This window comes from Piliocolobus tephrosceles, chromosome 8 (genome assembly GCF_002776525.5).
Source record: "Piliocolobus tephrosceles isolate RC106 chromosome 8, ASM277652v3, whole genome shotgun sequence".
Classification (NCBI taxonomy): domain Eukaryota; kingdom Metazoa; phylum Chordata; class Mammalia; order Primates; family Cercopithecidae; genus Piliocolobus; species Piliocolobus tephrosceles.
This window is the reverse complement of record NC_045441.1, coordinates 129,762,464-129,789,401: the sequence shown is the minus strand read 5'-3', so window position 1 is coordinate 129,789,401 and position 26,938 is coordinate 129,762,464. Positions and strand designations below refer to the sequence as shown.

Here is a 26,938-nt window from a genome sequence, read left to right as displayed (position 1 = left end):
GGTGACAAGAGTAAGACCCCATCTCAAAAAATAAAAGAAAAAATTAAAAATAAAAACAGGCCAGGTGCAGTGGCTCACACCTGTAATCCCAGCACTTAGGGAGGCCAAGGCAGGCAGATCACACGAGGCCAGGAGTTCGACACCAGCCTGGCCAACATGGTGAAACCCTGTGTCTACCAAAAATACAAAAAAATTAGCCAGGCATGGTGGCGTGCGCCTGTAGTTCCAGCTACTTGGGAGGCTGAGACACAAGAGTTGCTTGAACTCTGGAGGTGGAGCTTGCAGTGAGCCGAGATTGTGCCACTGTACTCCAACCTGGGCAACAGAGCAAGATTCCATCTCAAAAAACTAAACTAAAAATAAATATAAATTTAAAATAATATATTAGAGCATTATTACTTATTAGTATTATTTGACAGGGTTAAGTTCACCTTAGAATAATGGAAGACATTTACCGAGCGCTTTTTCTGGGCTATGCACTGTGCTAAATGCTTTACAGGTGCAATTTCATCTAATCCTTACCAGTCATTTAAAGTAAGTGCTACCATTATCACCACTTTACAGAGGCGAGAACTAAGGCTTAGAAAAGCAACTTGATCAAAGTCCCGCAGCTCTCCAAGTTCCCTGGAATTTAAACCTGGGTCTGTCTGATTCCAAACCCTTTGCTTTTAATCCTAATGATAAACCCTCTCTCAAGCTTTTTCTCAGAACCCAGGAGCAGCTGCAGGAGTAGCCTCAGCTCCATTCTCTTGTGCTGGCCCCAAGCAAGGGGATGGGAGATGACGTCTCCCTCTAAGATTGCTGCCTTTTGTCCAAATGTGCTGGCCGGGAGCCAGGCCTGGAAACTCTCTGCTCATGGAAAGAAAGAACAGAAGCCAGCAAAAGAGGGTGGGAAGAGTCTGAGGGGAGGAAAGGAAGAGGAGGACAGGAAGGCAAGAGGGAGAAAGGAGGTGGGAAGGAGGATTCTGTGGGTAGCACAGCTGGAGAGGGAGATGTTGTGCCAGGAAGCAAGCGAATGAACGTGACCTTCGGGTGCATTCCATTCAAGTGGGCTGTTCAGTGGTGCAGCGTGAGCCTCCAGCCCTGGGAGGCACAGATCCTGGAGCTGTCCAGGTGCTCAGAGACCAGGACAGATCACACCGGGTGGTCCTTCCTCCCATTCTCAGGATTACTGTCGGGTGAGGTCAGATCACAATCAACAGCAGGAAAGCCTTCAGAGGGAAAAGAAGCCACAAAATGGCAGCCCGAGGGCTGCCTCTGGAAGTGGAGGAGCTGGCCAGTCAGGGCCTCAGTGTCACGGAGTGCATGGTGTGCAGGGGACGGAGAAGGGGAAGGGAGGAGACTGGGTGGTGGGTACTTAGAATAAAATCAAATCATAACTATTTCCCAAGTTCCTACTCTGGATTGAGGAGTGGAAGGCCCATACCCTGCCCCCAAGGTGCACATGTAGGCGTTAGGCGCCTGGACGCTGGAGTCAGACACCCTGACACATGCAGCACCCATGCAGCCTTGGGAAAAGTTAATCCCTCCAGGCCTTAATTTCCACATCTGAGAAGGGGAGGCGATAGTAAGCTTACTATGAGCCTTAAACTAAATGACCTGTGTAAAATCTTGCTTAGGGAATAGTAAGTGCTTAGTATCAGCTGTTCATTCATCATTGCAGCTTAATTTAAGGTGTCAAAACATAATGTGAAACCTTCAATAAAAAATGTATAACATTTGAAGCCAACCATAGAAGACATAACACAAGGTTATATACATTTAGTTAGAACATCAACTTTTTCTTCTTTTCTTATAAAATAAAAGAAGAAAAAGCATTCAGTAGGAGCCCATGGCTAATTTTTTTTTTCTTTTTTTGTTGTTTGTTTGTTTTTGTTGTTGTTGTTGTTTTTGAGGCAGAGTCTCACTCTGTCTGCCAGAGCGTGATCTTGGCTCCCTGCAAACACTGCCTCCTGCGTTCAAGCGATTCTCCTGCCGTGGCGTCCAGAGAAGCTAGGTTTACAGGCGCACACCACCACGTCCAGCTAATTTTTCTGGGGACAGGGTTTCACCATGTTGACCAGGCTAGTCTCGAACTCCTGACCTCAAGTGATCCGCCCTCCTCAGCCTCCCAAAGTACTGAGATTACAGGCATGAGCCACCGTGCCCAGCCTGTTCTTTTTTTTTTTTGAGACGGAGTATCGTTCTGTCGCCTAGGCTGGAATGCAGTGGCGCGATCTCGGCTCACTGCGACCTCTATATCGTGGGGTCAAGTGATTCTCCTGCCTCAGCCTCCAGAGTCGCTTGGATTATAGGCATGTGCCACCACGCCCAGCTAATTTTTGTATTTTTAGTAGAGGCAAGGTTTCACCGTGTTAGCCAGGCTGGTCTCCAACTCCTGACCTCAGGTGATCCGCTTGCCTTGGCCTCCCAAAGTGCTGGGATTACAGGCATGAGCCACCGTGCCAGGCCTCATGGCTAATGTTATCTGGTAGCTATAAGGCAAATATGTTTTGTTTTTTGTTGTTTTTAAAAAAAACTCCAGGCTGGGCGTGGTGGTGCACGCCTGTCATTCCAGCTACTTGGGAGGCAGAAGCAGGAAGATTGCTGGACGTAAGGTTGAAGCTGTGTTCACAAGACTGCACTCCAGCCTCAGCAACAGAGAGAGATTTCTCAAAAAGCGAAAAAAAAAAAAAAAAAAAGAATCTCTCAACAGCCTGATAATAATAAAGAACATTTCTCACTTCTTAAAAAAAAAAAAAAAATAGTCACCAGAAACACGAACTTCACAAATCTCTCTGGGTTTCTAAAGAAGTGGCTCTTCAGCTCAGAAAAAAAAAGAAAAAAAGGAAAAGAAATGCCTTCAAGAACATGGAACATGTAACTAACAGATCCAGCTTCTCCTGTGATAGCTTCTCCATGGAAACCTGAGTCCCTGAGACAATGGAAAGGAGGGTGAGGGGGTGAATGAGCCCCAGGCAGGGTAACAGGAGCCCTAGGTTCTGCTTCTACCTCTGCCACCATGTGGCCAGGTGACAGGCTAGGTGAGCCACAAAAGCCCTGGGCCACAGTGTTGTCACCTGCAGCCCTGGCGTCCCACCTGTCCCCTCCCTGTGTCGGTGTTGAGGAGCCTCTCCGTGCCAGGGGCTCTTCCAGCATCATTACTTTTTTTTTTTTTGCCTTTCCTCCTTGAATTTCCTCACTAGACTGGGACCTCTGAGAAGCACTGTCATATACCAGCTGGGTTCCCAGTAACCCACTGGGTCACAAGCGGAGAACTGCTGAGGCCAGGAGGAGGATGTGGAAGGCTGGGTCAACCAGCACAGGCGTCACTCCCAACAGGGTCCTGGGAGAGGGGGCTCAGCATTTCCTGAAGGCAGATGACTCCATAAATAGACCGGGGGATGGGAAAAGGATTCGATCATCCCATTCCTCCTGTCAGCTCAGCTCCTCCTGCTCATCCGGACTCTGCAGCCTCTAGTAAATGTTTTTCACTCACATGTGGCCCTGCCGGGGCATTAGGGGTGGAAACGGGGATGTGAGATGGACTTTTCTCCTAGATTATAGATCCAAACAAGAACTGAAAGTGTACCTGCCATTATTTATTTTTAATTTCCCACAGAAACTTCTCCTTTGTCCATGTCAGCATAAGGCCAGAGTTTTTTCAGTGGGGTTTTACTGGAAGGAAGGAAGTGAGCGAGGAAGAAAATTGTACACCTTCTGATACCGTGGCCTATTTGACTTCAAGGGTTCAGCAGATCTTCCTGTTGTGACACTTTCCATTTGCTCTTTTTTTTTTTTTTTTTTTTTTTAGAGGGAGTCTTGCTCTGTCACCCAGGCTGGAATGCAGTGGTGTGATCTTGGCTCACTGCAACCTCTGCCTCCCGGATGCAAGTGATTCTCCTGCCTCAGCCTCCCGAGTAGCTGGGATTACAGGTGCCCGCCACCATGCCTGGCTAATTTTTGTATTTTTAGTAGAGACGGGGTTTCACTATGTTGGCCAGGCTGGTCTTGAACTCCTGACCTTGTAATCCGCCCGCCTCAGCCTCCCAAAGTGCTGGGATTACAGGTGTGAGCCACTGCACCCAGCCCTCCATACGCTCTTTAGGTCCTCAGAAAGATTAGGTCTCCTGACAACACCCTTACTAAGACTTCAGATGTTCCTAGCACCTTCAGTGTCATGAGAGTCTCCTCTGGGAAGGAAACGGACTTTTTTTTTTTTTTTGGAGATAGAGCCTTGCTCTGTCGCCCAGGTTGGAGTGTGGTGGCATGATCTTGGCTCACTGTAACCTCTGCCTCCCAGGTTCAAGCAATCATTCTGCATCAGCCTTCCAAGTAGCTGGGATTGCAGGCACCTGCCACCACACCTGGCTAATTTTGGTTTTGCCATTTTGGTCTCGAACTCCTGAGTTCAGGTAATCTGCCCGCCTCAGCCTCCCAAAGTGCTGGGATTACAGGCGTGAACCACTGCACCCAGCCAGAGAGGGACTTCTTGAGGGCTGCTTTTGTGACCTCCATAATGCAGAGAACGATCAGTTCACACCAAACTTTCTGGGCCAGTCTAGAGGCAAACCTAATGAGGGCTTTAGTTTACTTAGCAGCCAAAGTTCAGTCAGCTCCAGCCATGTGGATACAGATTCGTGTTTAAAACAGTCATGGGGCCTGGCGTGATGGCTCATGCCTGTAATTCCAGCACTTTGGAAGGCCAAGGCGGGCAGATCCCTTGAGTCCACAAGTTCTAGACCAGCCTGGGCAACATAGCAAGACCCCATCTCCACAAAAAAGAAGAAGGAAAAAGTATTCAGTGCCCTCCTGGAGGGTTGGTGCATGGTTGGGGCTGCGACAGGGGGTTGAATTATCTCTTGGACCTGGGCATGCTTACTTCAGTACACTGGGGTTGTAAAATTCTGTGTTCTTTTATATTCATGAGCACTGAAAGCTCCTGATGGCTGGATAGCACTCATTTAAGCTGAGCCTCCAAAAGATCATTTTAACAGTCTGAGGAGGAGGGGATGTGAAAACTTGGTGAATTTGTATAAAGAGTATATAAATTTTCTGTACTATTCTTGCAACTGTTCTGTAAACTTGAAATTATTTCAAAATTAATTTTTTTTTTTTTTGAGTGGAGTGTCGCTCTGTCACCCAGGCTGAAGTGCAGCGGCACAATCTTCGCTCACTGGAACCTCCGCCTCTCGGGTTCAAGCGATTCTCTTGCCTCAACCTACTGAGTACCTGAGATTACAGGCATGTGCCACCACGCCTGGTTAATTTTTGTATTTTTAGTAGAGACGGTTTCACCGTGTTGGCCAGGCTGGTCTCGAACTCCTGGCTTCAAGTGATCTGCCTATCTTGGCCTCCCAAAGTGCTGGGATTACAGGAATGAGCTATCGCGCCCAGCCCAAAATTTAAAAATTTGAAGGTCATTATGCTTCTGGTATCATCTTGACAACAGCTTTCAGAAAGTCTACGTTGTGTTCACAGATTCTGCCTTGGTTTGTGTGTTGCTTGACCCGTGCCAAGAGATCCTAAAAATCGTTTGGGCGTCTCCTCCTTATGGAAACAGTGTTGCTTTTCATTCAGTGGTTGGTGCTTCCTTAAATATTAGTCATTCTGAGATTATGCAAATATCTGTGCCTCCCAGCCACATACCCCAAACGAAATTCAGCCCAATCTTCAAGCCTAACTCAGGGCTGCTCTTCCACAAATGGCGTTCACTTTCACGTGTTTTGCTTATGTTACTGTGTTTTGTACTGGAGACATTCATGTGCATCTTATTTCCTGTGTGAGAATGGAAACTGTCAGAGGGCAAATTAATCTATTTTACATTTCTCCCAGGTGTCACTCTGTTCCCTCAGAGAAGCAGGCACAACTACTGCAAGAATGAATTACATGACTATAACAGGCCCTTTGTATTTGTGAGTTCCGCATCTGAGGATTCAATCAACCACAGACTGAAAATACTCAGAAAAAAAACATTCCCGAACATGTTACGTTGCAGATGTGTACAATGTAGTTATGCCTAGGGTGTTTGCATTTGTACTGAACATGTACAGACTATTTTTCTCTTGTCATTATTTCTTAAACAACACCGTATAGCAACTATTTACATAGCATTTAGGTTGTATTAGGTATTATAAGTAATCTAGAAATGATTTAAATATGTGGAAGGGCCAGGCCTGGTGGTGGCTCACATCTGTAATCCCAGCACTTTGGGAGGCCAAGCTGGGAGGGTTGCTTGAGGCCAGGAGTTCAAGACCAGTCTGGGCAACATAGCAAGACCCTGTCGCTACAAAATTTTTTTTTTAATAAGTTGAGCCTAGTGGCTCACACGTGTAGTCCCAGCTACTCAGGAGGCTGAGGTGGGAGGATCACTTGAGCCTAGGAGGTTGAGGCTGCAGTGAGCCATGATGCCACCACTGTACTCCAGCCCAGCCACAGAGCGAGACCTTGTCTCTTAAAAAAATTTTTTTAGCCGGGCGCGGTGGCTCATACCTGTAATCCCAGCACTTTGGGAGGCCGAGGCGGGTGGATCACTTGAGGTCAGGAGTTCGAGACCACCTGGCCAACATGGTGAAACCCTGTCTCTACAAAAATACAAAAATTATCTGGGCGTTGTGGTAGGTGTCTGTAATCCCAACTACTTGGGAGGCTGAGGGAGGAGAATTGCTTGAACCTGGGAGGCAGAGGTTGCAGTGAGTCGAGATCGTGCCACTGCACTCCAACCTGAGTGACAGAGCAAGACTCCATCTCAAATAATAATAATAATAATAATAATTTTTAAATTAAGAATATGGGAGGATGTGCATAGGTTAGATCCAAATACTTTGCCATTAGCATCCATGAATGTTGGTATCTGAGTGACATCCTGGAATCAATACCCCGAGGATACCAAGGGATGACTGTATTTCCCTTTAGCCATTGGTTTCCACATCATCACTCTGGACCCATTGAAACATCCGTACTGGGATGTGGTTACGGTAGAACAGGATCTGAATCTTGGTTGTCTCGAAGGGAAAGGAGCTAATGAGAATAAAGTATCACTTAGCCTTCCCTTCAGGAGATACAATGGCAAAGCAAAGCAGGTGCGGAGTGATGAACTCACCTGAGCTGGATGCCCTGCAGCTGTGGTCGTGGCTGCAAGGCAGCTGTGGGGCTTGCTGGGCGCTGCAGAGCAGACCCAGACACCCACAGACAACAGCAGCACTTATATTCCTCCCTCCCCCGCTGTATTTGTAATAGCAACTATAATACATGCTCATTATAGAAAATTTGGAAACCTGGGGGTTTGGGTTTTGTTGTTAAAAATATAGATATTAGAGAATGGGAAAAAAAAAAATCAAAGTTTCTTACCCAATGGCAACTACTGTTACTCCCTCATTAAATTTACTTCCAGTCATTTTCTTTTGTGTGCAGTTTTGAATAGTAATAAATTCCTCCTCCCCCGCCCCTTTTAAACATTGTTTCATTCATTTTGGACACAAGCTTTTGGATTCTGTTTCTTTTGGCTAACATTACAACATGAACGTTTTTTCCATTTAATAATAGTCTTCTTTTTTCTTTTTAGCTTCAGTTTAAAATTTTCTTTTTTTATTTTTTTGAGACAGAGTCTTGCTCTGTTGCTCAGGCTGGAGTGCAGTGTCGCAATCTTGGCTTGACGCAACCTCCGCTTCCTGGGTTTGAGCGATTCTCTTGCCTCAGCCTCCTGAGTAGCTGGGACTACAGGCACCCACCACCATGCCCGCCTAATTTTTTTGGTATTTTTAATAGAGACAGACGGGTTTCACTATGTCGGCCAGGCTGGTTTTGAACTCCTGACCTCAGGTGATCCACCAGCCTTGGCCTTCCAAAGTGCTGGGGTTACAGGTGTGAGTCACTATACCCAGCCTAAAATTTTCTTTTTAAATAATAGCTTGATTGAGATACTTGATTGAGATATAATTCACATGCCTTACAATTCACCCATTTAAAGTGTATAGTTTAATGTGTACCCATTTAAAATGTACAGTTTTGGCTGGGCATGGTGGCTCACACCTGTAATCCTAGCACTTTGGGAGGCCAAGGCAAGCGGATCACTTGAGGTCAGGAGTTCAAGAGCAGCCTGGCCAACATGGTGAAACCCTGTCTCTACTAAAAATACAAAAATTAGCTGGGCATGGTGGTGTACACTTGCAGTCCCAGCTAGTCGGGAGGCCAAGGCAGGAGAATCTCTCGAACCTGGAAGGCAGAGATTGCAGTGAGCTGAGATTGCGCTACTGCACACCAACCTGGGCAACAGAGTGAGTGAGACTCCGTCTTAAAAAAATAAATACATAAATAAAGTGCAGAGTTTTTAGTGTATTCATGGAATTGTGCAACCCCTCACCACCATCAATTTTAGAACACTTTCGCCACCTCGGAAAGAAACGCAAACCTGTTAGCAGTCACTCCTTATTCCTCCCACCCACCCACTGCTAGCCTCGTCAGTTGCCAGCCTACTGTCTGTCTCTGTAGAATCATAGTCTTCTTAAACATAATTTAATTTACGTTATAATAGTCCATTGAATAGCTATATTCCACTGAATAGCTAAATTATAGTTTACATTACCATTACATTGCTTAACTTTTGAGTAACTTTTAACTTTTCAGTATTATAAGTAACAGCTATGAATATTTATACAAACACTTTTTACATCCGTAGGACTGTGTTAGGATATATTCCCAAAGTATAGAAATATATAATCAGGCCGGACGCAGTGGCTCACGCCTGTAATCCCAGCACTTTGGGAGGCCGAGGCGGGTGGATCATGTGGTCAGGAGATCGAGACCATCCTGGCTAACACGGTGAAACCCCATCTCTACTAAAAAATACAAAAAAACTAGCCGGGTGGGGTGGTGGGCATCTGTAGTCCTAGCTACTCTGGAGGCTGAGGCAGGAGAATGGTGTGAACCCAGGAGGCGGAGCTTGCAGTGAGCCGAGATTGCAGGAGTAATTTCAGGAATTTCTGTCATTATAAATACTCAGTCATTGACAATAATACTTTCTTTTAACAACTTGAAGGCCAGGCGCCGTGGCTCATGCCTGGCCTTCCAGCCTGGGTGACAGAATGAGACTCCGTTTCAAAAAAAGAAAAAAAAAAGAAAGAAATATATAATCATATAACTGTAAAAAAACAGATCCAAACACACCAAAAAACTTTCTGCCATCACAATTAAATGTTTCTGAAGTGTGGCATGGTGTAGAAGTATAAAACAGTTGCTGATCTTGAAGAGGTGAGCAGGACAGACATTCGTAATAATGAGCTAGAGTCTAGTTCTAGTCTAGATTAGGTAATGTGAGACCACGGGAATATTGTCGTAGGAGCACTAGACGTGGATTCAAAACATAGACCCCTTACTTGTGAGTTATTGTATGAACTTAGACATGTGACCTAACTCCCTGAGGCTCTGTTTCTTCATCACAAAAAAATGGTAGGAACACTAAGACTGATTTCTGTAGAGATGAGAAACAAACAGGGTTTCTCAGCTGGGTTTCCGGCCTACCTGAGAACAGAGAGAAGGAAGAGCAAGTTTAAATGTTTGGAAGTTGAAGTAAGTTGGAACCTGACTCCTCCCTGTTTGGTGATCTGTAATACACAAAAGGAAGTGTACTTTTTTATTCAAAAAATACATTTATCTGAATTCAGACTATTAAACCATACTTTACCTGTATTAGCATATTTCATAACTTTTGTAACTCATACTTTAATGATTTATGGCAAACTCATACTAGCCTTGATCAGAGAGGTGACCCTGGCAGTTATCGAGCATTAACTCTGGAGGACTGTTGCCACTGAAACTTTCTACACACTGTAATTTAGTGTTCCTATCCAAGGTGGCCACTAAATTGCACTTCTTCTATTTTCACCCTCTGGAGAATGGTAAAAAAGCATGATTTGCAAATATTGTCAAGTCCGAAGTGTGTTTCTATCCTACTAAGGTAGCCAAATGCATCTCTATATGTTGGAATGTTCTGCAGATGTGAAAAAACCCTTCCTGGGTTTATGAAAGTGAGAATGATCTGCATCTTTAGCTGCCTCTGGCATCCAGCACATCACAGGGTGTGGTCAGTCCAGTCTGCAGTCTCAGGCTGCCCGAGCCACAGATTCCCAGTGACTTCATTTGTCAAACAAACTGACAGGTGTTGGTCAAGAAAATACTGATCAAGTTGGATTTTTGTTTTTTTTTTTTTGTTTTTTTTTTTTTGAGACAAGGTCTCGCTCTGTCACCCAGGCTGCAGTGTAGTGGCGTGATCTCGACTCACTGCAACCTCTGCCTCCCAGGTTCAAGCAATTCTCCTCCCTCAGCCTCCCAAGTAGTTGGGATTACAGACACCTACCACAACGCCCAGATAATTTTTGTATTTTTGTAGAGACAGGGTTTCACCATGTTGGCCAGGTGGTCTCGAACTCCTGACCTCAAGTGATCCACCCGCCTCGGCCTCCCAAAGTGCTAGGATTACAGGCATGAGCCACGGCGCCTGGCCTTCAAGTTGTTAAAAGAAAGTATTATTGTCAATGACTGAGTATTTATAATGACAGAGATTCCCGAAATTACTCCGGTGATGCTCCTGGTCCTGAGGCCTCCTTTAGAGTACAGGGGAGCCTTGATATTGAAGGCCATGGAGGGAAGAACCAGCAGAGCAGCATCTCCGAGCACCAGCATCTGGGTTCGAGGAAAAGGTGCATGCACTTTGTGCTGGTAACACCTGCATCAGATTCCCAAGATGCTCTGAAACAGACGTATTTACTGGAGTAAAATACTGCCTTGCAGGCCGCACACAGTGGCTCACACCTGTAATCCCAGCATTTAGGGAGGCCAAGGCGGGCGGATCACCTGAGGTTGGGAGTTCGAGACCATTCTGGCCAACATGGTGAAACCCCCATCTCTACTAAAACTGCAAAATTTAGCTGGACATGGTGGCACACGCCAGGAATCCCAGCTACTCAGGAGGCTGAGGCACGAGAATCGCTTGAACCCAGGTGGCAGAGGTTGCAGTGAGCTGAGATGGTACCACTGCACTCCAGCCTGGGCGACAGAGCAAGACTTTGTCTCAAAAAAATTAATTAATTTTTAAATAGACTGCCTTACAAAGGAGAGGGCAAAATAGAGTATTTCTTATGCTGACTGACAATGTAAGTGACATGAAAATAAACCCCAGGATTCAACTCTAGACCAGCAACTCTTACTACTATGCCTGTGAACTCTCTGGGAAACTTACAAATGTAAATTCCTACATCCTACTCTGGCAGTCGGCTTCGTTTGGTCTAGGGTGGGTCTGGGACTCCTCACTTTTAGTAACTGTCCCTGCCGATTCTTTTTTTTAAATAATGGTTTTATTGGGATATAATTCACATACCATAAAATTCACTCCATTAAAGCATACAATTTAGTGGTTTCTAGTATACTGTGTTGTGCAACAACCACCACTCTATAATTTTAGAACATTTCCATCATCCTGCCCCCAAAATTCATACCTATTAGCAGTCACTTCTCACTTCCCCGCCTCACTTAGCCCCTGGCAACCGCTAATCTACTTTTTGTGTCTAGATTGGCCCATTATGTGTGTGTGTGTGTGTGTGTGTGTGTGTGTGCGCGCGCGCATGACGGAGTCTCGTTCTGTTGCCCAGGCTGGAGTGCAGTGGCGTGATCTCGGCTCACTGCAACCTCCACTCCTGGGTTCCAGTGATTCTCCCGCCTCAGCCTCTAGCTTAGATTACAGGCACCGGCCACCACACCCAGCTAATTTTTACATTTTTAGTAGAGGTGCGGTTTCACCTTTTTGGCCAGGCAGGTCTTGAACTCCTGAGCTCACCTTAGCCTCCCAAAGTGCTGGGATTACAGGCGTGAGCCACCACGCCCGGCCAGGATTGGCCTATTCTGAAATTTCTTGAGAATTGAATTACACAATGTGTGATCTCTTGTCAGTGGCTTCTGTCACTTACCACAAGGTTTTCAGGGTTCATCCATGTTGTAACATGTATCTCAACTTCATTCCTTTTTATGGCTGAATACTGTTCCGTTGTATGGAAACACTTTTGTTTATCCAGTTATTTGTTGGTGGATGTATTAAGCATAAGAAAAATGAAACGTAGGCCTGGGTTCAGTGGCTCACACCTGTAATCCTAGCACTTTGGGAGGCCAAGGTGTGTGGATCACTTGAGCTCAGGAGTTCAAGACCCGCCTGGCCAACATGGCAAAACCCCGAAACCCTGTCTCTCCAAAAAAATACAAACAAACAAAAAACAAACAAACAAAAAAGCCGGACAGGGTGGCACGCTCTTGCCTCAGTCACAGCTAGTTGAGGGGCTGAGGCAGGAGGATTACTTGAACCAGGAAGGTCGAGACTGCAGTCAGCCAAGATTGTGCCACTGCACTCCAGCCTGGGTGACAGAGTGAGACTCTTGCTCAAAAAAGAAAAAAAAAAAAATGCAGAACTCCTAGAAATGGGCAGACTTAGGTTGTTAGCAGAGAAGTTGTACCTTTGGTACTGCCTCCATCTATCTGGTGTGGTGCTCTAAGGGCTTGATGTGCGGTGCTTTTGTGCAGGGCATAGTTTAAGCATTTGGTCCAAGAAGGATGCATACCGCAGTTTCACCAAATTTGTCCCCAGGTGTTGTTCTGAGGCAGCACACTGCCTTTGGCTTCTCTTATTCCTCATCTGTTTCAGATTCTTCTATCTTATATCTTCTTCCAAATGCGAAAATATTGGTTTGTTTCTGAAAATATAACGAATCAGATAAATAAATAAAGTTATGCATAGGCCTAGAGCAACCCACTTTAAATTTTTTAAAACCTTTTCATTGGTTGGGTGCAGTGGCTTACGCCTGTAATCCCAACACTTTGGAAGGGCAAAGCGGGAGGAGTGCTTGAGGCCAGGAATTTGAGACCAGCCTGGGCAACATGGTGAAACCCTGTCCCGACAAAAAATATGGAAATTAGTCAGGCATGGTAGTGTACACCTGTAGTCCCAGCTACCTGGGGCAGTGGGGAGCTGAGGTAGGAAGATCACCTGAGCCCAGGGAGGTCGAGGCAGCAGGAAGCTGTGATTGCACCACTGCACTCCATCCTGGGCAACATACCCTATCTCAAAAAAAAAAAAAAAAAAAAGTTTTGTTTAAAGAAAATGAGGAAAATGAAGCATCGAGACTCCAGAATGAGCTGCACTATGTAGTTAGACACAGCAAGAGTTGTATTACATTGATTGTGTGCTTTTATTTCTCAAGTTGTTTTTGGAAACAAATAATTTCCAGATACGTTTGCTAAGAATGCTCAGACAAGAAAACAACAATTTTTGTTCTACTGTAATTGCTATGGTTTCCCCTCTATTTTTTGCCTGCTCTTCATAAGCTGATAAAACTAAGAGATATTGGAATCACTAAAGCTGAATAGCCGGTGGCTTTATTTGCAACACAAAAACCATTTAAAATATAATTTTATTAATATGTAATCATTTACAATCCTGTAAACCAAAAAATAACAGGCATCTCAATCAATTTAGAGGTTTATTTTGCCAAGGTTGAGGAGACTCCTGGGAAAAAGAAACACAAGTCCCAGTAAAACCTGTCTCCTGGCCAGGCATGGTGGCTCACACCTGTAATTCCAGCACTTTGGAAGGCCAAGGCAGGTGGATCACTTGAGGCCAGGAATTCGAGACCAGCTTAGGCAAGGTGGCAAAACCCCATCTCTACTAAAAATACAAAAATTAGCTGGATGTGGTGGTGCATACCTGTTAATTCCGGCCGCTCAGGAGGCTGAGTTACAAGAATCACTTGAGCCCAGGAGACAGAGGTCGAAGTAAGCCAAGATCGCGCCACTGCACTCCAGCCTGGGTGACAGAGCAATTCTGTCCCCCAAAAATAAAAAATTAAAAAGATCTGTGTCTCCTGTGCTTTTTCCAAAGAGGCTTTGAGGACTTCAGTGTTTAAAAGTGGAACAGTGAGCAGGAGGGGAAGGGGGAAAAGAAAAAAGGGGAGAAGGGTAGGCAGTGAGGCAAGTGGTCACATTCTGGTGAGGCTCTGATTAGTGCTCAGTGAATCCACGTTTTCCCTGGGAAACGAAGGAAATGCGGAAAAGTCAGTTGTGTATTCATCCAACTCTCAGTTGGTCTACATTTGATACCAGATAAAGTTAGCATGTGAAATTACAGCTATCTGTTTGAGAACAAAAGGAAGGCAGTTTTTTTGTGTGTGACTCAGTTCCCAAGCTGTTATTTTCCCTTTGGCATAGTGAGTTGGAGGTCCTGATATTTTATTTTTGTTTCACAATCTAAGCGGTGGGTTTTTTTTTTTTTCTTTTTTTTAAATTTTAAGGGTGGCTGCTCCATAAGCAAAGCAGGGCTACCCCATAGGCAGAGTAGTCTAAACTATTTTTTAGGAGATGGGGTCTTGCTGTGTTGTCCAGGCTGGAGTGCAGTAGCTTTTTTTTTTTTGACCCAGGCTTGAGTGCAATGGTGCGATCTCGGCTTGCTGCAACCTCTGCCTCCTGGGTTCAAGTGATTCTCCTGCCTCCACCTCCCAAGTAGCTGGGACTACAGGCGCACACCACCATGCCCAGCTAATTTTTCTATTTTTAGTAGACACGGGGTTTCACCATGTTAGCCAGGCTGAACTCCTGACCTCAAGTGATCTGCCTGCCTTGGCCTCCCGAAGTGCTAGGATTACAGGCATGAGCCACCGTGCCTGGCCTGCAGTGGCTATTCACAGATGCCATTATAGCTCACTGCAGCCTCAAACTCTTAGTCTCAAGCAGTCCTCCTGCTTCAGCTTCTCCAGTAGCAGGGACTACAGGCTTGCATCACTGTACTCAGCTAAACTTTTTTTTTTTTTTTTTTTTTTTGAGACAGAGTTTCACCCTTATTGCCCAGGCTGGAGTGAATGGCGTGTTCTTGGCTCACTGCAACCTCCCCCTCCTGGGTTCAAGCCATTCTACTGCCTTCAGCCTCCTGAGTAGCTGGGATTACAGGCATGCACCACCCGGCTAATTTTGTATTTTTAGTAGAGACAGCATTTCTCCATGTTGGTAAGGGTGGTCTCGGACTCCCGATCTCAGGTAATCCACCCACCTCAGCCTCCCAGAGTGCTGGGATTACAGGTGTGAGCCACTGCGACTGGCCCTAAACCTTATTTTAAAATTTAGTTTAACAGGGCTGGACACGGTGGTTCACACCTGTAATCCTAGCACTTTGGGAGACCGAGGTGGGCGGATCACTTGAGGTCAGGAGTTCGAGACCAGCCTGGCCAATATGGTGAAATCCTATCTCTACCAAAAATACAAAAATTAGCCAGGTGTGGTGGTACATGCCTGTAATTCTAGCAACTTAGGAGGCTGAGGCAGGAGAATCGCTTGAACCCAGGAGGTGGAGGTTGCAGTGAGCTGAGATTGTGCCATTGCACTCCAGATTGGGCAACACAGCAAGACTCTGTCTCAAAAAAGAAAAAAAAAAATAGTATAACAAATATTACGCTTTTGGTGTCCAGTTATATATAATACATATTTACTTATGCTTCAGAGCTGACATACCAAGTTTAGATTAGTAAAGGGCACTGGGAAATTATAATTTTGTGGATTTTATTCCTCACTCCACCTCTTCCCCTGTGCATATATCTTATTTTTTTCACGGAATATACACTGTACTTACATAATTGATTTCCACTGAGATAGAATGCACATAACATTCACCATCTTTTTTTTTTCCTTTTCTTTCTTGAGACGGAGTTTCACTCTATCATCCAGGCCTGAGTGCGATGGTGCGATCTTAGCTCACGGCAATCTCCTCCTCCCGGGTTCAAGTGATGCTCCTGCCTCAGCCTCCCAAGAAGCTGGGATTACAGGCATGTGCCACAACACCCAGCTAATTTTTTGTATTTTTAGTAGAGACAGGGTTTCACCATGTTGGTCAGGCTGGTCTTGAACTCCTGACCTCAGGTGATCCACCTGCCTCTGCCTCCCAAAATGCTGGGATTACAGACGTGAGCCACCGCGCCCAGCCAACATTCACCATCTTAAACTGTACAGTTCAGTGGCTTGTGGTGTATTCACCATATTGTGCAACTATCACCACTATGAAATTTTAGGACATTTCTATCAGGCTCATACTCCAGCCTGGGTGACAGGGCGAGACCCTGTCTCAAAAAAGAAAAAAAGAATACTTGAAAAAACCCCACAAAGATACGAGTCAAATGCAGTAGTGAGAAGAGGGGAAGAGAGGGGAAGAGTAGAATAAGGAGTTGGATGCGTAACTGACTGTGAATAATCAATTGAGTTGACTCACTGCCTTCAGACCAGTCCCACCCAGCTTCTTAACTTCTGAACCCTCCAGTCAACATCATGTCAATGGCCAAACAAAATTTTTGAGCCAAGAAAAGATTTTATAGTATTCACTTTAGCAAGAGGAACAACAGGGTTAGATTATGGACTGGGTTGATAAACATCATCAGCTATAGATGTTGGAATTTTAAAAATACTTTTCTTCAGCTTATAGGACTTAGTTTCTGAAACTTACAGAAATGTTCAAGCCTACAAAAATTATATGAACTCCTGTGTACTCGTCAGCTAGCTTCAAAATTTTGTATGACTTTTTAGTCTAATTTTTTTTTGTTTGTTTTGAGACAGTCTCAAAAAGAGTCTCGCTTTGTTGCCCAGGCTGGAGTGCAGTGGGGCGTTCTTGGATCACTGCAACCTCCGCCTCCTGGGTTCAAGCGATTCTTCTGCCTCAGCCTCCCCAGTAGCTGGGATTACAAGCGCCCACCACCACGCCCACCTAATTTTTGTATTTTTAATAGAGACAGCATTTCCCCATGTTGGCCAGGCTGGTCTCAAACTCCTGACCACAAGTAATCCGCCCGCCTTGGCCTCCCAAAGTGCTGAGATTACAGGCATGAGCCACCATGCACAGCCAGTCTAATTAAAATAATTAGTAATAAGCCCATCTGGTTAACAGAAAGTTCTATTTTTATGGAAAGCATTTGAGTGGGAAAATGTGTTATTACTATCAATCATTCCATTATCTCTCTTGGAATATAGTCTACTTGGATCACAAGACCAAATTGCCTAAAAAGAAATAAGGAACCTTGGGTTGTGTAAAAACTCAAGCTGTCTTGAAGCCCAGCCCTTTGATTTCTTGGGAGTGAGAGATGCCCAGGCCAGAACATTGGCCTCTGTGGCCTTTGATTTACCATATTTAAATGCAGATTCCAGAGCAGCCCTCAGACAGTTGGCTTTGGTACGTCTTGGTACATCGGAGAGGCGCCCAGGAATCTGCATGTCTGACAGGGTCCCCAGGTTGACTGGAACTAATCCCCGGTAGACCATACTTTGGAAAATAGTTCTGTCTCACAATCCCAGACCTGTAAAGTGATAATGAAGTTTATCATGGTATTTTAAGTCACAGAGCATCCCAACTAGCAAATTCAGCTGGGTTCGTTACTTAATGGTTTTTGGTTTTTTTTTTTTTTTTTTTTTTTTTTTGACACAGGGTCTCACTCTGTCACCTGGACTGGAGTGCAGTGGTGCAGTCTCAGCTCAGTGCAACCTCCATCTGCTGGGCTCAAGAGATCCTCCCACCTCAGCCTCCCAAGTAGCTGGGACTGCAGGCATGCACCACCACACCCGGTTAAGTTTTGTGTTTTTGTAGAGACGGTGTTTTGCCATGTTGCCCAGGCTGGTTTCAATCTCCTGAGCTCGAGTGATCAGCCCACTGCAACCTCCAAAAGTGCTGGAATTACAGGTGTGAGCTACCGTGCCCAGCCAGTTAACAACTGCTAATCATCAGAGACAAAAAGGGAAAGGTCATTTTTTTATAGCAGCATTTTTAATATTTTTGTGAATTCAGAAATGCTGATGGATTGATTGCTGAGTGTGCAGGGCGATTCTATGCCCCCTCAGTGCCAGCCTCTGAAGCCCCCTGCACTTGCTTCTCAGTATACGGCATCAGCCGTTTCTCCAGAGATCGTGGTTTTCGTGCTGGAAGTTATTACTCCCTGATGGGAAGTGAGTTCACTTAAGTATCAAGTTGTTTAAGTGCTTTTTGTGATCTTTGACCTCCAGGTTCACACATGCATCTCTATGCATTAGACACAGTGGACCTTTTTCCTTTTGGAAAAGCTGTGCTTCCTGAGAACTATAGGGAAACTGTTTTCTTGAGGGCATGGGAGGAGTTACAGAGTTGACTGTGACCCAGGCACAGCCCTGGTGCTGTCGATGACGGCAAAGACTGTGTCTCACTCATCTTTGAGTCCTCCGGTGCATCCTGCACACGGCCTGGCACCTTGTCCTAGTGCCAATGAAAGGGGATGCCAGCTTGGAAGAGAGCTGCTGGCTCATATGGAACAAGGTTGGATTCTTGTGGGTTTGGTCTGCATGGAGGGTGGTGGCAGTGGTGGGGAGGGGCTGTTCTCCCTGACGTCCACTGGGGCCTCTGCCAGATGCTGGACAGAAGAGTAGTGTCTGTGGGCCCAGCCAAGTGGAGGGACTCCAGAAGCTTTCAGCTCTGCGGAGCTTTGTAAGAGGGACAATGAGTTCCTTCCTGTCCCTGAAAGGCCTTTCAGGGCTATGCTGCATGATGGGATGGGCAAGCCCTGGGGCCTGGCTGCTTTAAAGAAGTAGGCTTGGTTACAACATAGATCGAGCCCTACAATGTCTGGTGCTGAGTTGCTGGGTAGGGGGACAGCTGAATTCCATGGACAGGCCAGAGCTCCATGTTCCTGTCCACCCACACACACACAGTTGGCAGATGTGTCTGTTCCTTTCCTTGCTCCCTCAGCTCATGGTTCCCCAGCCTCCCTCTTGTTCATTTGTTACCCATGTGCACTCTCCTTTTCTTTTTCTCTTCCTCTCTGGCTTTCCTCCCTTCCTCTCCTTCTTCTCAAAAGCTACCTGCATGTCTTGAAGTTCTGCCCTTTGATTTCTCTGGAGGGAGAGGATGCCTAGGCCAGGACATCAGGCAGCCATCCCATCACCTAACAGGGAAACCATCCTGGGAAATAGGGTAGGAATCTTGGAAACTGGAGGAGTTGGGAGGGGGCTTCCCTGGAAAAGTAATGTGAATACCCAGTATCTTGATATGCCTTGAGCTGTAGTCAAGGAGGTGGCTCCCCTCCACTAGGGAGGACCAGCTAGCTGGTGTTCATGCCTTACAGAAGGACTGCGTGGCCCATCCTGTTGGCCTTCTCTGATGGGCCTCACCTTGCCAGCACCTTCACCTGAGCCATGTCCATTTATGCTCGTGTTGGGAGACACTTCTTCCCACGGAGTTCTGGAAGGACTTGCTATGAAGCAATGAAGTTTAATCAGTTACTTCAGTTTATATGGGGGTCAGGCACCAGAGTCTTCAACTGCTACTTCTGAGCTGAGGCTGCTGCCTTGGTGTCCACACAGGCCTTAAACCCCCCAAATCAGGGGAGTTTAAGGAACTCAGTGGGATTCCTGAGTTTGGCAAGATCATCTCCTGGTGTTCCTCAGACCAGACAGATGACCTCGTGACTGGGTGTTTCTTCCTCCTCAGTTTGGAGGAGCTGGGAGGGGCTCCCCACGCGGGGCTCTGCAGACAAGGGCAGTGTGGGTTTACACCCAGTGTCAGGGTTCGCAGAAGGCTAGAGTATCCCTCTAAGTGGAGACAGTTCCACTTTGGTGTGTGGTTTATGTCTTGTGTCAAATAAAAGGGCAACTACTTTCTTCTTTGGGGACTATTAGCTCATCACAGTGGTTCTTAGAGAGCCTGAAAAAGCACTGGGTCTTGTTGTTATTTATGTTTTGCTTTCTAAGTTTGTATGTATTCTTAAAATTTTTGGTGAACTTAGCTAAAAGATATATACAAAGGTGGCCAGGCACAGTGGCTCACGCCTGTAATCCCAGCACTTAAGGAGGCTGAGGCGAGCAGATCACTTGAGGCCAGGAGTTCAAGACCAGCGTGGCCAACAAGGTGAAAAACCATCTCTGCTAAAAATACAAACATTAGCTAAGGGTGGTGGTGCACACCTGTAATCCCAGCTACTGGGGAGGCTGAGGCATGAGAATCACTTGAGCCCAGGAGGCGGAGGTTGTGGTGAGCCGAGAGCATGCCACTGCATTCCAGCCTGGGCAACAGAGCCAGACTCTGTCTCAAAAAAACAAACAAATGAACAAAAAAGATATATACAAAGAGGGTGGCATGAGTTCTGAATCCGGGTGGACCTCGGGATTGCACCCTTGCTCTACCTGCTAGGCTGGGGATTCCAAATTGTGTGTTCTTTCCACCCCCTGCTCCTGGGTGGAACCTATCAGGGATAAATAGTTTGGAGTGTGGGCCTAGATTTGCTCCCCTCTGAGGGAGGCCCTGCTGTCGTGGCTCACTGGGTGTGCATCCCTGTCCCCCTAGGCGACCTGGAGCTCCCCTCGGTGCTGACATGATGACAGTGTGCAGGCCGGCCAAGGGCAGCCACAGCCAGACTGAAAACCTGAGCTGCCAATTGGCTGACAAGTAAGAACACTTCTCCCCCGAGAGTGTAGACGCTGGCTTAGCTTCTTACTCTCCTACCACCTTTCCTTGATGCATTCCAATTCCAGGCTTATTTTTCTAACTACTAGGATGTTCAGGTGTTTTAATTATGTTTGAGCCCTAAGTCTTTGCAGCTGTACCTGTCCACAGTCAGTTTTCCCATCTAATATCAGCGTGCTTGTTTCCTTCTCCCCAGATGGAGCCCTTTCTCTGATCCTCTCACATCCACAAAGCAGTTGGCGGCCACTGAGGGGTTCTCAGCTCTGCACCCCAGGCTGGAACCCCTTACAGGGTGGGAGAATCCTGTAAACAGGAACTCTAGAAACTCTTGGGCCGGCAACCACATGGAGCAGGAACTCTGTCCTTGGGGACTTGTAGGGCAGTTGCAGCATCCTTGCCTCTGTTGCATGAGTTTTGTAAATCCAGTGTGAGCTTTCAGGAAGCCATCGTTTGTTCCTCTCGAGTTTTCAGAGTTTCCACGATTGTGATGTCACTCCATGTGTTTGGGCTCTTAGACAATAACTATGATACTTACAATAATAATAGTTTCCATTTGTTGATACCAAGATTTAGGAATGTATGCTGTACTTTGGGCATATTACATGTTAACTCATGAATTCATTCATTCATTGAATAAATATTTGTTGACTAGTTGCTATGCACCAGACACAGTAAACAACATAAATGTGGCCTCTGACTCATAAAGTTTCAGTCTGCAGAAGGAAGATGAAAAACTTAGGATTCAAGACTCAAGTCCCTCAATTCCAAAGCCCATGTATTTAACTAGGCAATAGTGCCTCACAGCACATAGGACATTAATAGCCATGTTGTAGATCATCAGTCATCCCCATGCCCGCACTAACCTGGATTGTTGTGGTTTTCATGTGTGTGTCTGTCTCTCTCTTCAACTTGCCTCTAGCACCGTGAGAGCAAGGACTATCACTTCTGCCTTTTGAACCCTCAGTGAAATAACACACTGATTCTGACTAAAATCTGAATCCATGCTAATGTCCCCCGTGGTGACGGAACAATTTAAAATTATTTTCTCTTTGTAAACACACTGTTTTGAACCCTAATTGTTTATTTAAATAAGGAATTCTGCCTTGATAGCTATATTTAAAATAGGAAAATGTGTTTGCCAAAAAAATGTGTTTGCATTCTCACAAGTTTCTAATTTATGCCGTGCAACCAAGAACTGTGGCGTAATTTATGTGCTACTGTCTCCATTGAGGAAGAGGTCTTTACACAAACAACCTTTAGAATAGAAAGCTGAATAGTAACAAGATGCATGAAATTGCTACTTATTCATCTCTCACGGTGAACCTTAACTGGAGTTTCAGACTTTCCATGCAGTCAGATCTATACATTCAGAAAATGGGCACCATGAGGTGTTAGCTAGTGTCGGCACATCTAAAGTCACTGTGCCCAGTCATAACCTTTGCTGGTGGAAGAGTGTTTGCATTGGAAAACACAAATACTCTCATTTTTGTTAGACTAATCTAAAAATGTTTTCCTTTCAAAATGATTTTTAATATCTTCATGGCATTACCTAATCTCCTAAAATTACATTGGGGAGCATATATCATTACATATACATCTAGACCAGAACTTTCTTCAGTGATGGAAATATTCTTCTTCCCCATCCAGTGCAGTAGCCATCAGCCACATGGCGCTTCTGAGTCCTTGACATGTGGCAGGTGTAACTGAGGAACTGAAGCTTGAATTTCATTGGATTTAAGGTTAAATAGTCACGTGTGGCTGGTGGCTACTCTATTAGACAGTGCATTTCTAGGCCAAGTGTGAAGTCTGAATCTGCCTCTTTATTCAGGCATTCATTCATGCACCAGATATTTATTGACCACCAACTCTCCTGGGCATTGTTCTGGGTGCTAGGGGTGCAGACTTGGCCACAACAGGCCAAAATAACAGAACAATCCCTGTTCCGGTGGCAAGGCTCATGGAAAGCTCACTCTAGTGAGGCTCCATTCTCCAGGAGGTTGTGTTCAGATGTACCCAATCACTGTGGCTTTGCCCACTTGAATCAGACAATTTGTCAAGTTCAGGGGTAGCACAAACTTCGTGACTTGTGATGTTGTTTTAGTTTTTAAATAGTCATTGCAAAGAACTGCCTGCGGATACAAAAAGCAGGAAAAACAGCATATGTAATCTTTTACCTCATGAAATTACTCCTATTTTATTTCTATTTTTATTTTTGAGACAGTCTCGCTCTGTCGTCCAGGCTGGAGTGCAGTGGTACAATCTCAGCTTACTGCAATCTCTGCCTCCCGGGTTCCAGCAATTCTCCTGCCTCAATCTCCTAAGTGAGTAGCTGGGATTACAGGGCCTGCCACCACACCCGGCTAATCTTCGTATTTTTAGTAGAGTGGGGTTTCACCGTGTTAGCCAGGCTGGTCTCAAACTCCTGACCTCGTGATCCACCCGCCTGGGCCTCCCAAAGTGCTGGGATTACAGGCGTGAGCCACAATGCCTGGCACATATTATTATTATCTTCATTTTACAGAGGTGGAAACTGAGATTTAGAGGACTTAAACAACTTGCCTAAGGTGACGTGGCTGAATTAGGGTTTAAACCCAAGCCTATACTACTCCAAAACCTGATTGCTCCTTCATTTCACCATGCCGTCTCCCCAAGAAAAACACAAATTGATGGTTTAAAAAAAATTTTTGGGCCGGGTGTGGTGGCTCAAGCCTGTAATCCCAGCACTTTGGGAGGCCGAGACAGGCGGATCATGAGGTCAGGAGATCGAAACCATCCTGGCTAACCAACAGGGTGAAATCCTGTCTCTACTGAAAAATATGAAAAACTAGCCGGGCGAGGTGGCAGACGCCTGTAGTCCCAGCTACTCGGCAGGCTGAGGCAGGAGACTGGCATGAACCCAGGAGGCGGAGCTTGCAGTGAGCGGAGATCGCGCCACTGCACTCCAGCCTGGGCAACAGAGCGAGACTCTGTCTCAAAAAAAAAAAAAAAAATTTTTTTGTAGAGATGGGGGTCTTGTTATGTTGCCCAAGCTGGTTTTGAACTCCTGGCATCAAGTGATCCTCCCACTTCAGCCTCCCAAAGTGCTGGGATTACAGGCGCGAGCCACCGCACCCTGCCCACAAAGTGATTTTTTTTTTTTTTAATAGGGATTTCAATGTTTGTGGTTTGTGACTTTCATATAACATTTCTATCTAAGTTCTAGCAAATCTCTGTGACCAGCCAAGAACAGTAAGAATCACTCACCTGGTGTTTGTCTTTCTTGTGCAGGGTCAAGGTGGAAGGTCCAAGGACTGAGAAAGACCCTCGAAGGCATCCGCTTAAGTCCTCCATTCCTTTCCTAGAGACTGATCAGGAGTCAGGCTTCAGAAGGAGCCCCCCGGAAGGGCTCCGCAACCTCACGCTAGAGTCGAGAATGGATATGTTCAGCTTGGATATGATCATCAGTGACCCAGCTGCGGAAGCCAGCAGGGCTGGGAAGAAGCAGCTCAGAGGCGTTCAGAACCCTTGCTCATCTGCCAGAGCCGGACCCCGGCACAAGTCCCTCAACATAAAGGAGAAGATATCAGAATGGGAAGGGAAGAAAGAGGTGCCCGCTCCTGCACCCAGCAGGAGAGCAGATGCACAGGGGGATTATCTGATGTCCTGTCTGGTGGAGAGGAGGAGTAGTGATGGGGCGAGAACTCAGGTCACGGAGGCTAAGAATGGAATGAGGCCAGGAACAGAGAGCACAGAGAAGGAGAGGAATAAAGGAGCAGTGAACGTCGCGGGACAGGACCCAGAGCCGGGGCAAGACCTAAGCCAGCCAGACCGGGAAGTGGATCCTAGCTGGAGCCGAGGCCGAGAGCCAAGACTTGGCAAGCTACGCTTTCAGAACGATCACCTCTCAGTGCTGAAGCAGGTCAAGAAACTCGAGCAGGCTTTGAAGGATGGGTCGGCAGGGCTGGATCCTCAGCTGCCAGGAACTTGTTACTCCCCACACTGCCCACCTGAAAAGGCAGAGGCGGGGCCCACCCTTCCTGAGAACCTGGGAGGAGGGAGTGGCTCGGAAGTCAGCCAGAGGGTCCACCCCTCCGAGCTGGAAGGCAGGGAGCCTGCCTCCGAGGCTGTGGAGGACAGGAAAGGTTCATGCAGAAGGCCCTGGGACCGGAGCCTTGAGAACGTGTACAGGGGCTCGGAGGGTTCCCCCACAAAGCCCTTCATCAACCCTCTGCCAAAACCCCGGAGAACGTTCAAACATGCCGGAGAAGGGGACAAAGATGGGAAGCCTGGCATCGGCTTCAGGAAAGAGAAAAGAAACCTGCCTCCTCTGCCCTCTCTACCTCCCCCGCCTCTGCCCTCCTCTCCCCCGCCGTCCTCTGTGAACAGAAGACTGTGGACTGGGAGACAGAAATCCAGTGCAGACCACAGGTAGGTGCCGGTGTGGCGGGGCAGAGCGTTACCACCTGACTCTCTCAGTGGTTTATGTCCCGTCCTAACTGTCAGTTCTCAGCTGAATTATTTGTTTTATTAAACTGATGAATCTTGTAGACCAGATGGTTCATAGCTTAAGATACTTTGTTAATTAACCTGGAAACTTGGTAACTGATGCATGTATTTTGTGTTTGTTCTCAGTCCTCAAAAAAGAAGAGTATTTGCTTTTAAAAATTACCCTTTAGATGTAATAAGGACTTGGAATTGGGACAGTAACCAAGAGTTAAATGAAGGACTCATGTTAACCCTGGAAGTCTACAACCTGGTAGTCCCTACTAACTATCAGTGCTTGAATTTTTCTTGGTATGGGCTTTAGAAACACACTGCCTGGAGTCGACACTGGCCCTATCAGTGTCTATCTATGTGAGCTTAAACAAGTTATTTAACCTCTTGAAGCCTCAGTTTCCTCCTTTATACATATGGATGCACGCACTGTGAATATTTTATAATGTTAAAATAACACATTAAATAATAAAGCATGTTAATGCTTAAAAATAAAATCTGTGCTTCAAAAACAATTTTTCTATTTTGCAACTTAATCTCTAGTCCATTTCTGTAACATGCTACTTGGTTTGATACCCACTAATCTAGAGACCAGGTTTACAGCAATCTCCTCAGGACAGTTGTCATACTCCCTTTCATCATTTCACCTCCTATTTCCTCCTGACCCACTCCATTGAGCTTTGGGAACCTCCTCCTGAAACTACCCTGTCCCAAGGCCACCAGTAACCTCCATCTTGCTAAATCCAATTGCCAGTTCTTTGTTCTTTTCCTAATTGGCCCCTCTCAGTATTCGAGGAACATCTGTTGACTCGCTCCATCTTGAAACACTTCCTTCATTTGGCTTCTGGGTCACCCATGTCCCTGGAAGTCCTGTTTCTCTGGCTCCTCTGAGTTCCATTCTGTTTTCCTTCTGTCTGTCAGAGCACACCCCGAACCTATCCCCACCTCAACCCAGGGCCAGACCTGAGACTTTTCTTCTCCATCTACACTCACTCCCTAAATGATCTCATCCAGTCCCATGGCTTTAAATGTCAATGTCATGTTTATGATTCCCAAATTGAGGCATTCAGCCGCAGCTCGCTCTCCCAGCTTACGATTTGTGTAGTCATCTCCTGCTCAGATCTTCATTTGGTTGTCTTATCGTTTGTACTTAACCTGTCCAAACCTAAATTCTCCATCCAGGCTACCAATAACCACCTCCTCTTAAAATAATTGTCATCCTACTAAGTGGCTTCACCCTTTGTTTAATTGCTTAGGCCACAAACCTAAAAAGTCATCTTCAATTCCTATCTTTTTCACATACCCCCTCCTAATTTATCCCAAATCTGCCTATTATCTGCTCCACTGCTACCATCTTAATCATCTTGGATTCACCTCCCACCCCCAGAACATTCCTCCCTCAGCAGCCAGAGGAGTCTTCTAAAATTATAAACTATAAATTAAATCCTGTCACCCCCCACTCAACATGGTCTGTTGTAGGTCTGATGTAAGATGATTCTTTTGGCTGTAAATAGCATAATTTCTTTTTTTTTTTTTTTTTTTTTTTTTTTTTTTTTTTTTTTTTTTTTTGAGACGGAGTCTCGCTCTGTCACCCAGGCTGGAGTGCAGTGGCCGGATCTCAGCTCACTGCAAGCTCCGCCTCCTGGGTTCACGCCATTCTCCTGCCTCAGCCTCCCGAGTAGCTGGGACTACAGGCGCCCGCCAACACGCCCGGCTAATTTTTTGTATTTTAGTAGAGATGGGGTTTCACCGTGTTAGCCAGGATGGTCTCGATCTCCTGACCTTGTGATCCGCCCGTCTCGGCCTCCCAAAGTGCTGGGATTACAGGCTTGAGCCACCGCGCCCGGCCGAATAGCATAATTTCTTATGTTCTCTTCAAGGGGGAAAAAAGCTTGCATATTCTAGAATTTATTTACATATATATGTATATATATGTAAATATATATGTTATTCCCAGTTTACAAATAATGCTGTGATAAGGAGCATATAGTATTA

At 45.9% G+C, this 26,938-nt stretch overlaps 1 protein-coding gene across 1 annotated transcript in view; it reads left to right on the top strand.

Annotated features, from left to right (window-relative positions):
- The window catches only part of DENND2A (DENN domain containing 2A), a 138,126-nt gene that overhangs the window by 21,383 nt on the left and 89,805 nt on the right, over positions 1-26,938 (top strand). Inside the window, exons 2-3 of the mRNA XM_023184889.2 lie at positions 20,351-20,452; positions 23,738-24,877. Of these exons, the coding sequence (XP_023040657.1) occupies positions 20,379-20,452; positions 23,738-24,877 (1,214 nt within the window). The 5' untranslated portion in view covers positions 20,351-20,378. The remainder of the gene's footprint in view (positions 1-20,350; positions 20,453-23,737; positions 24,878-26,938) is intronic.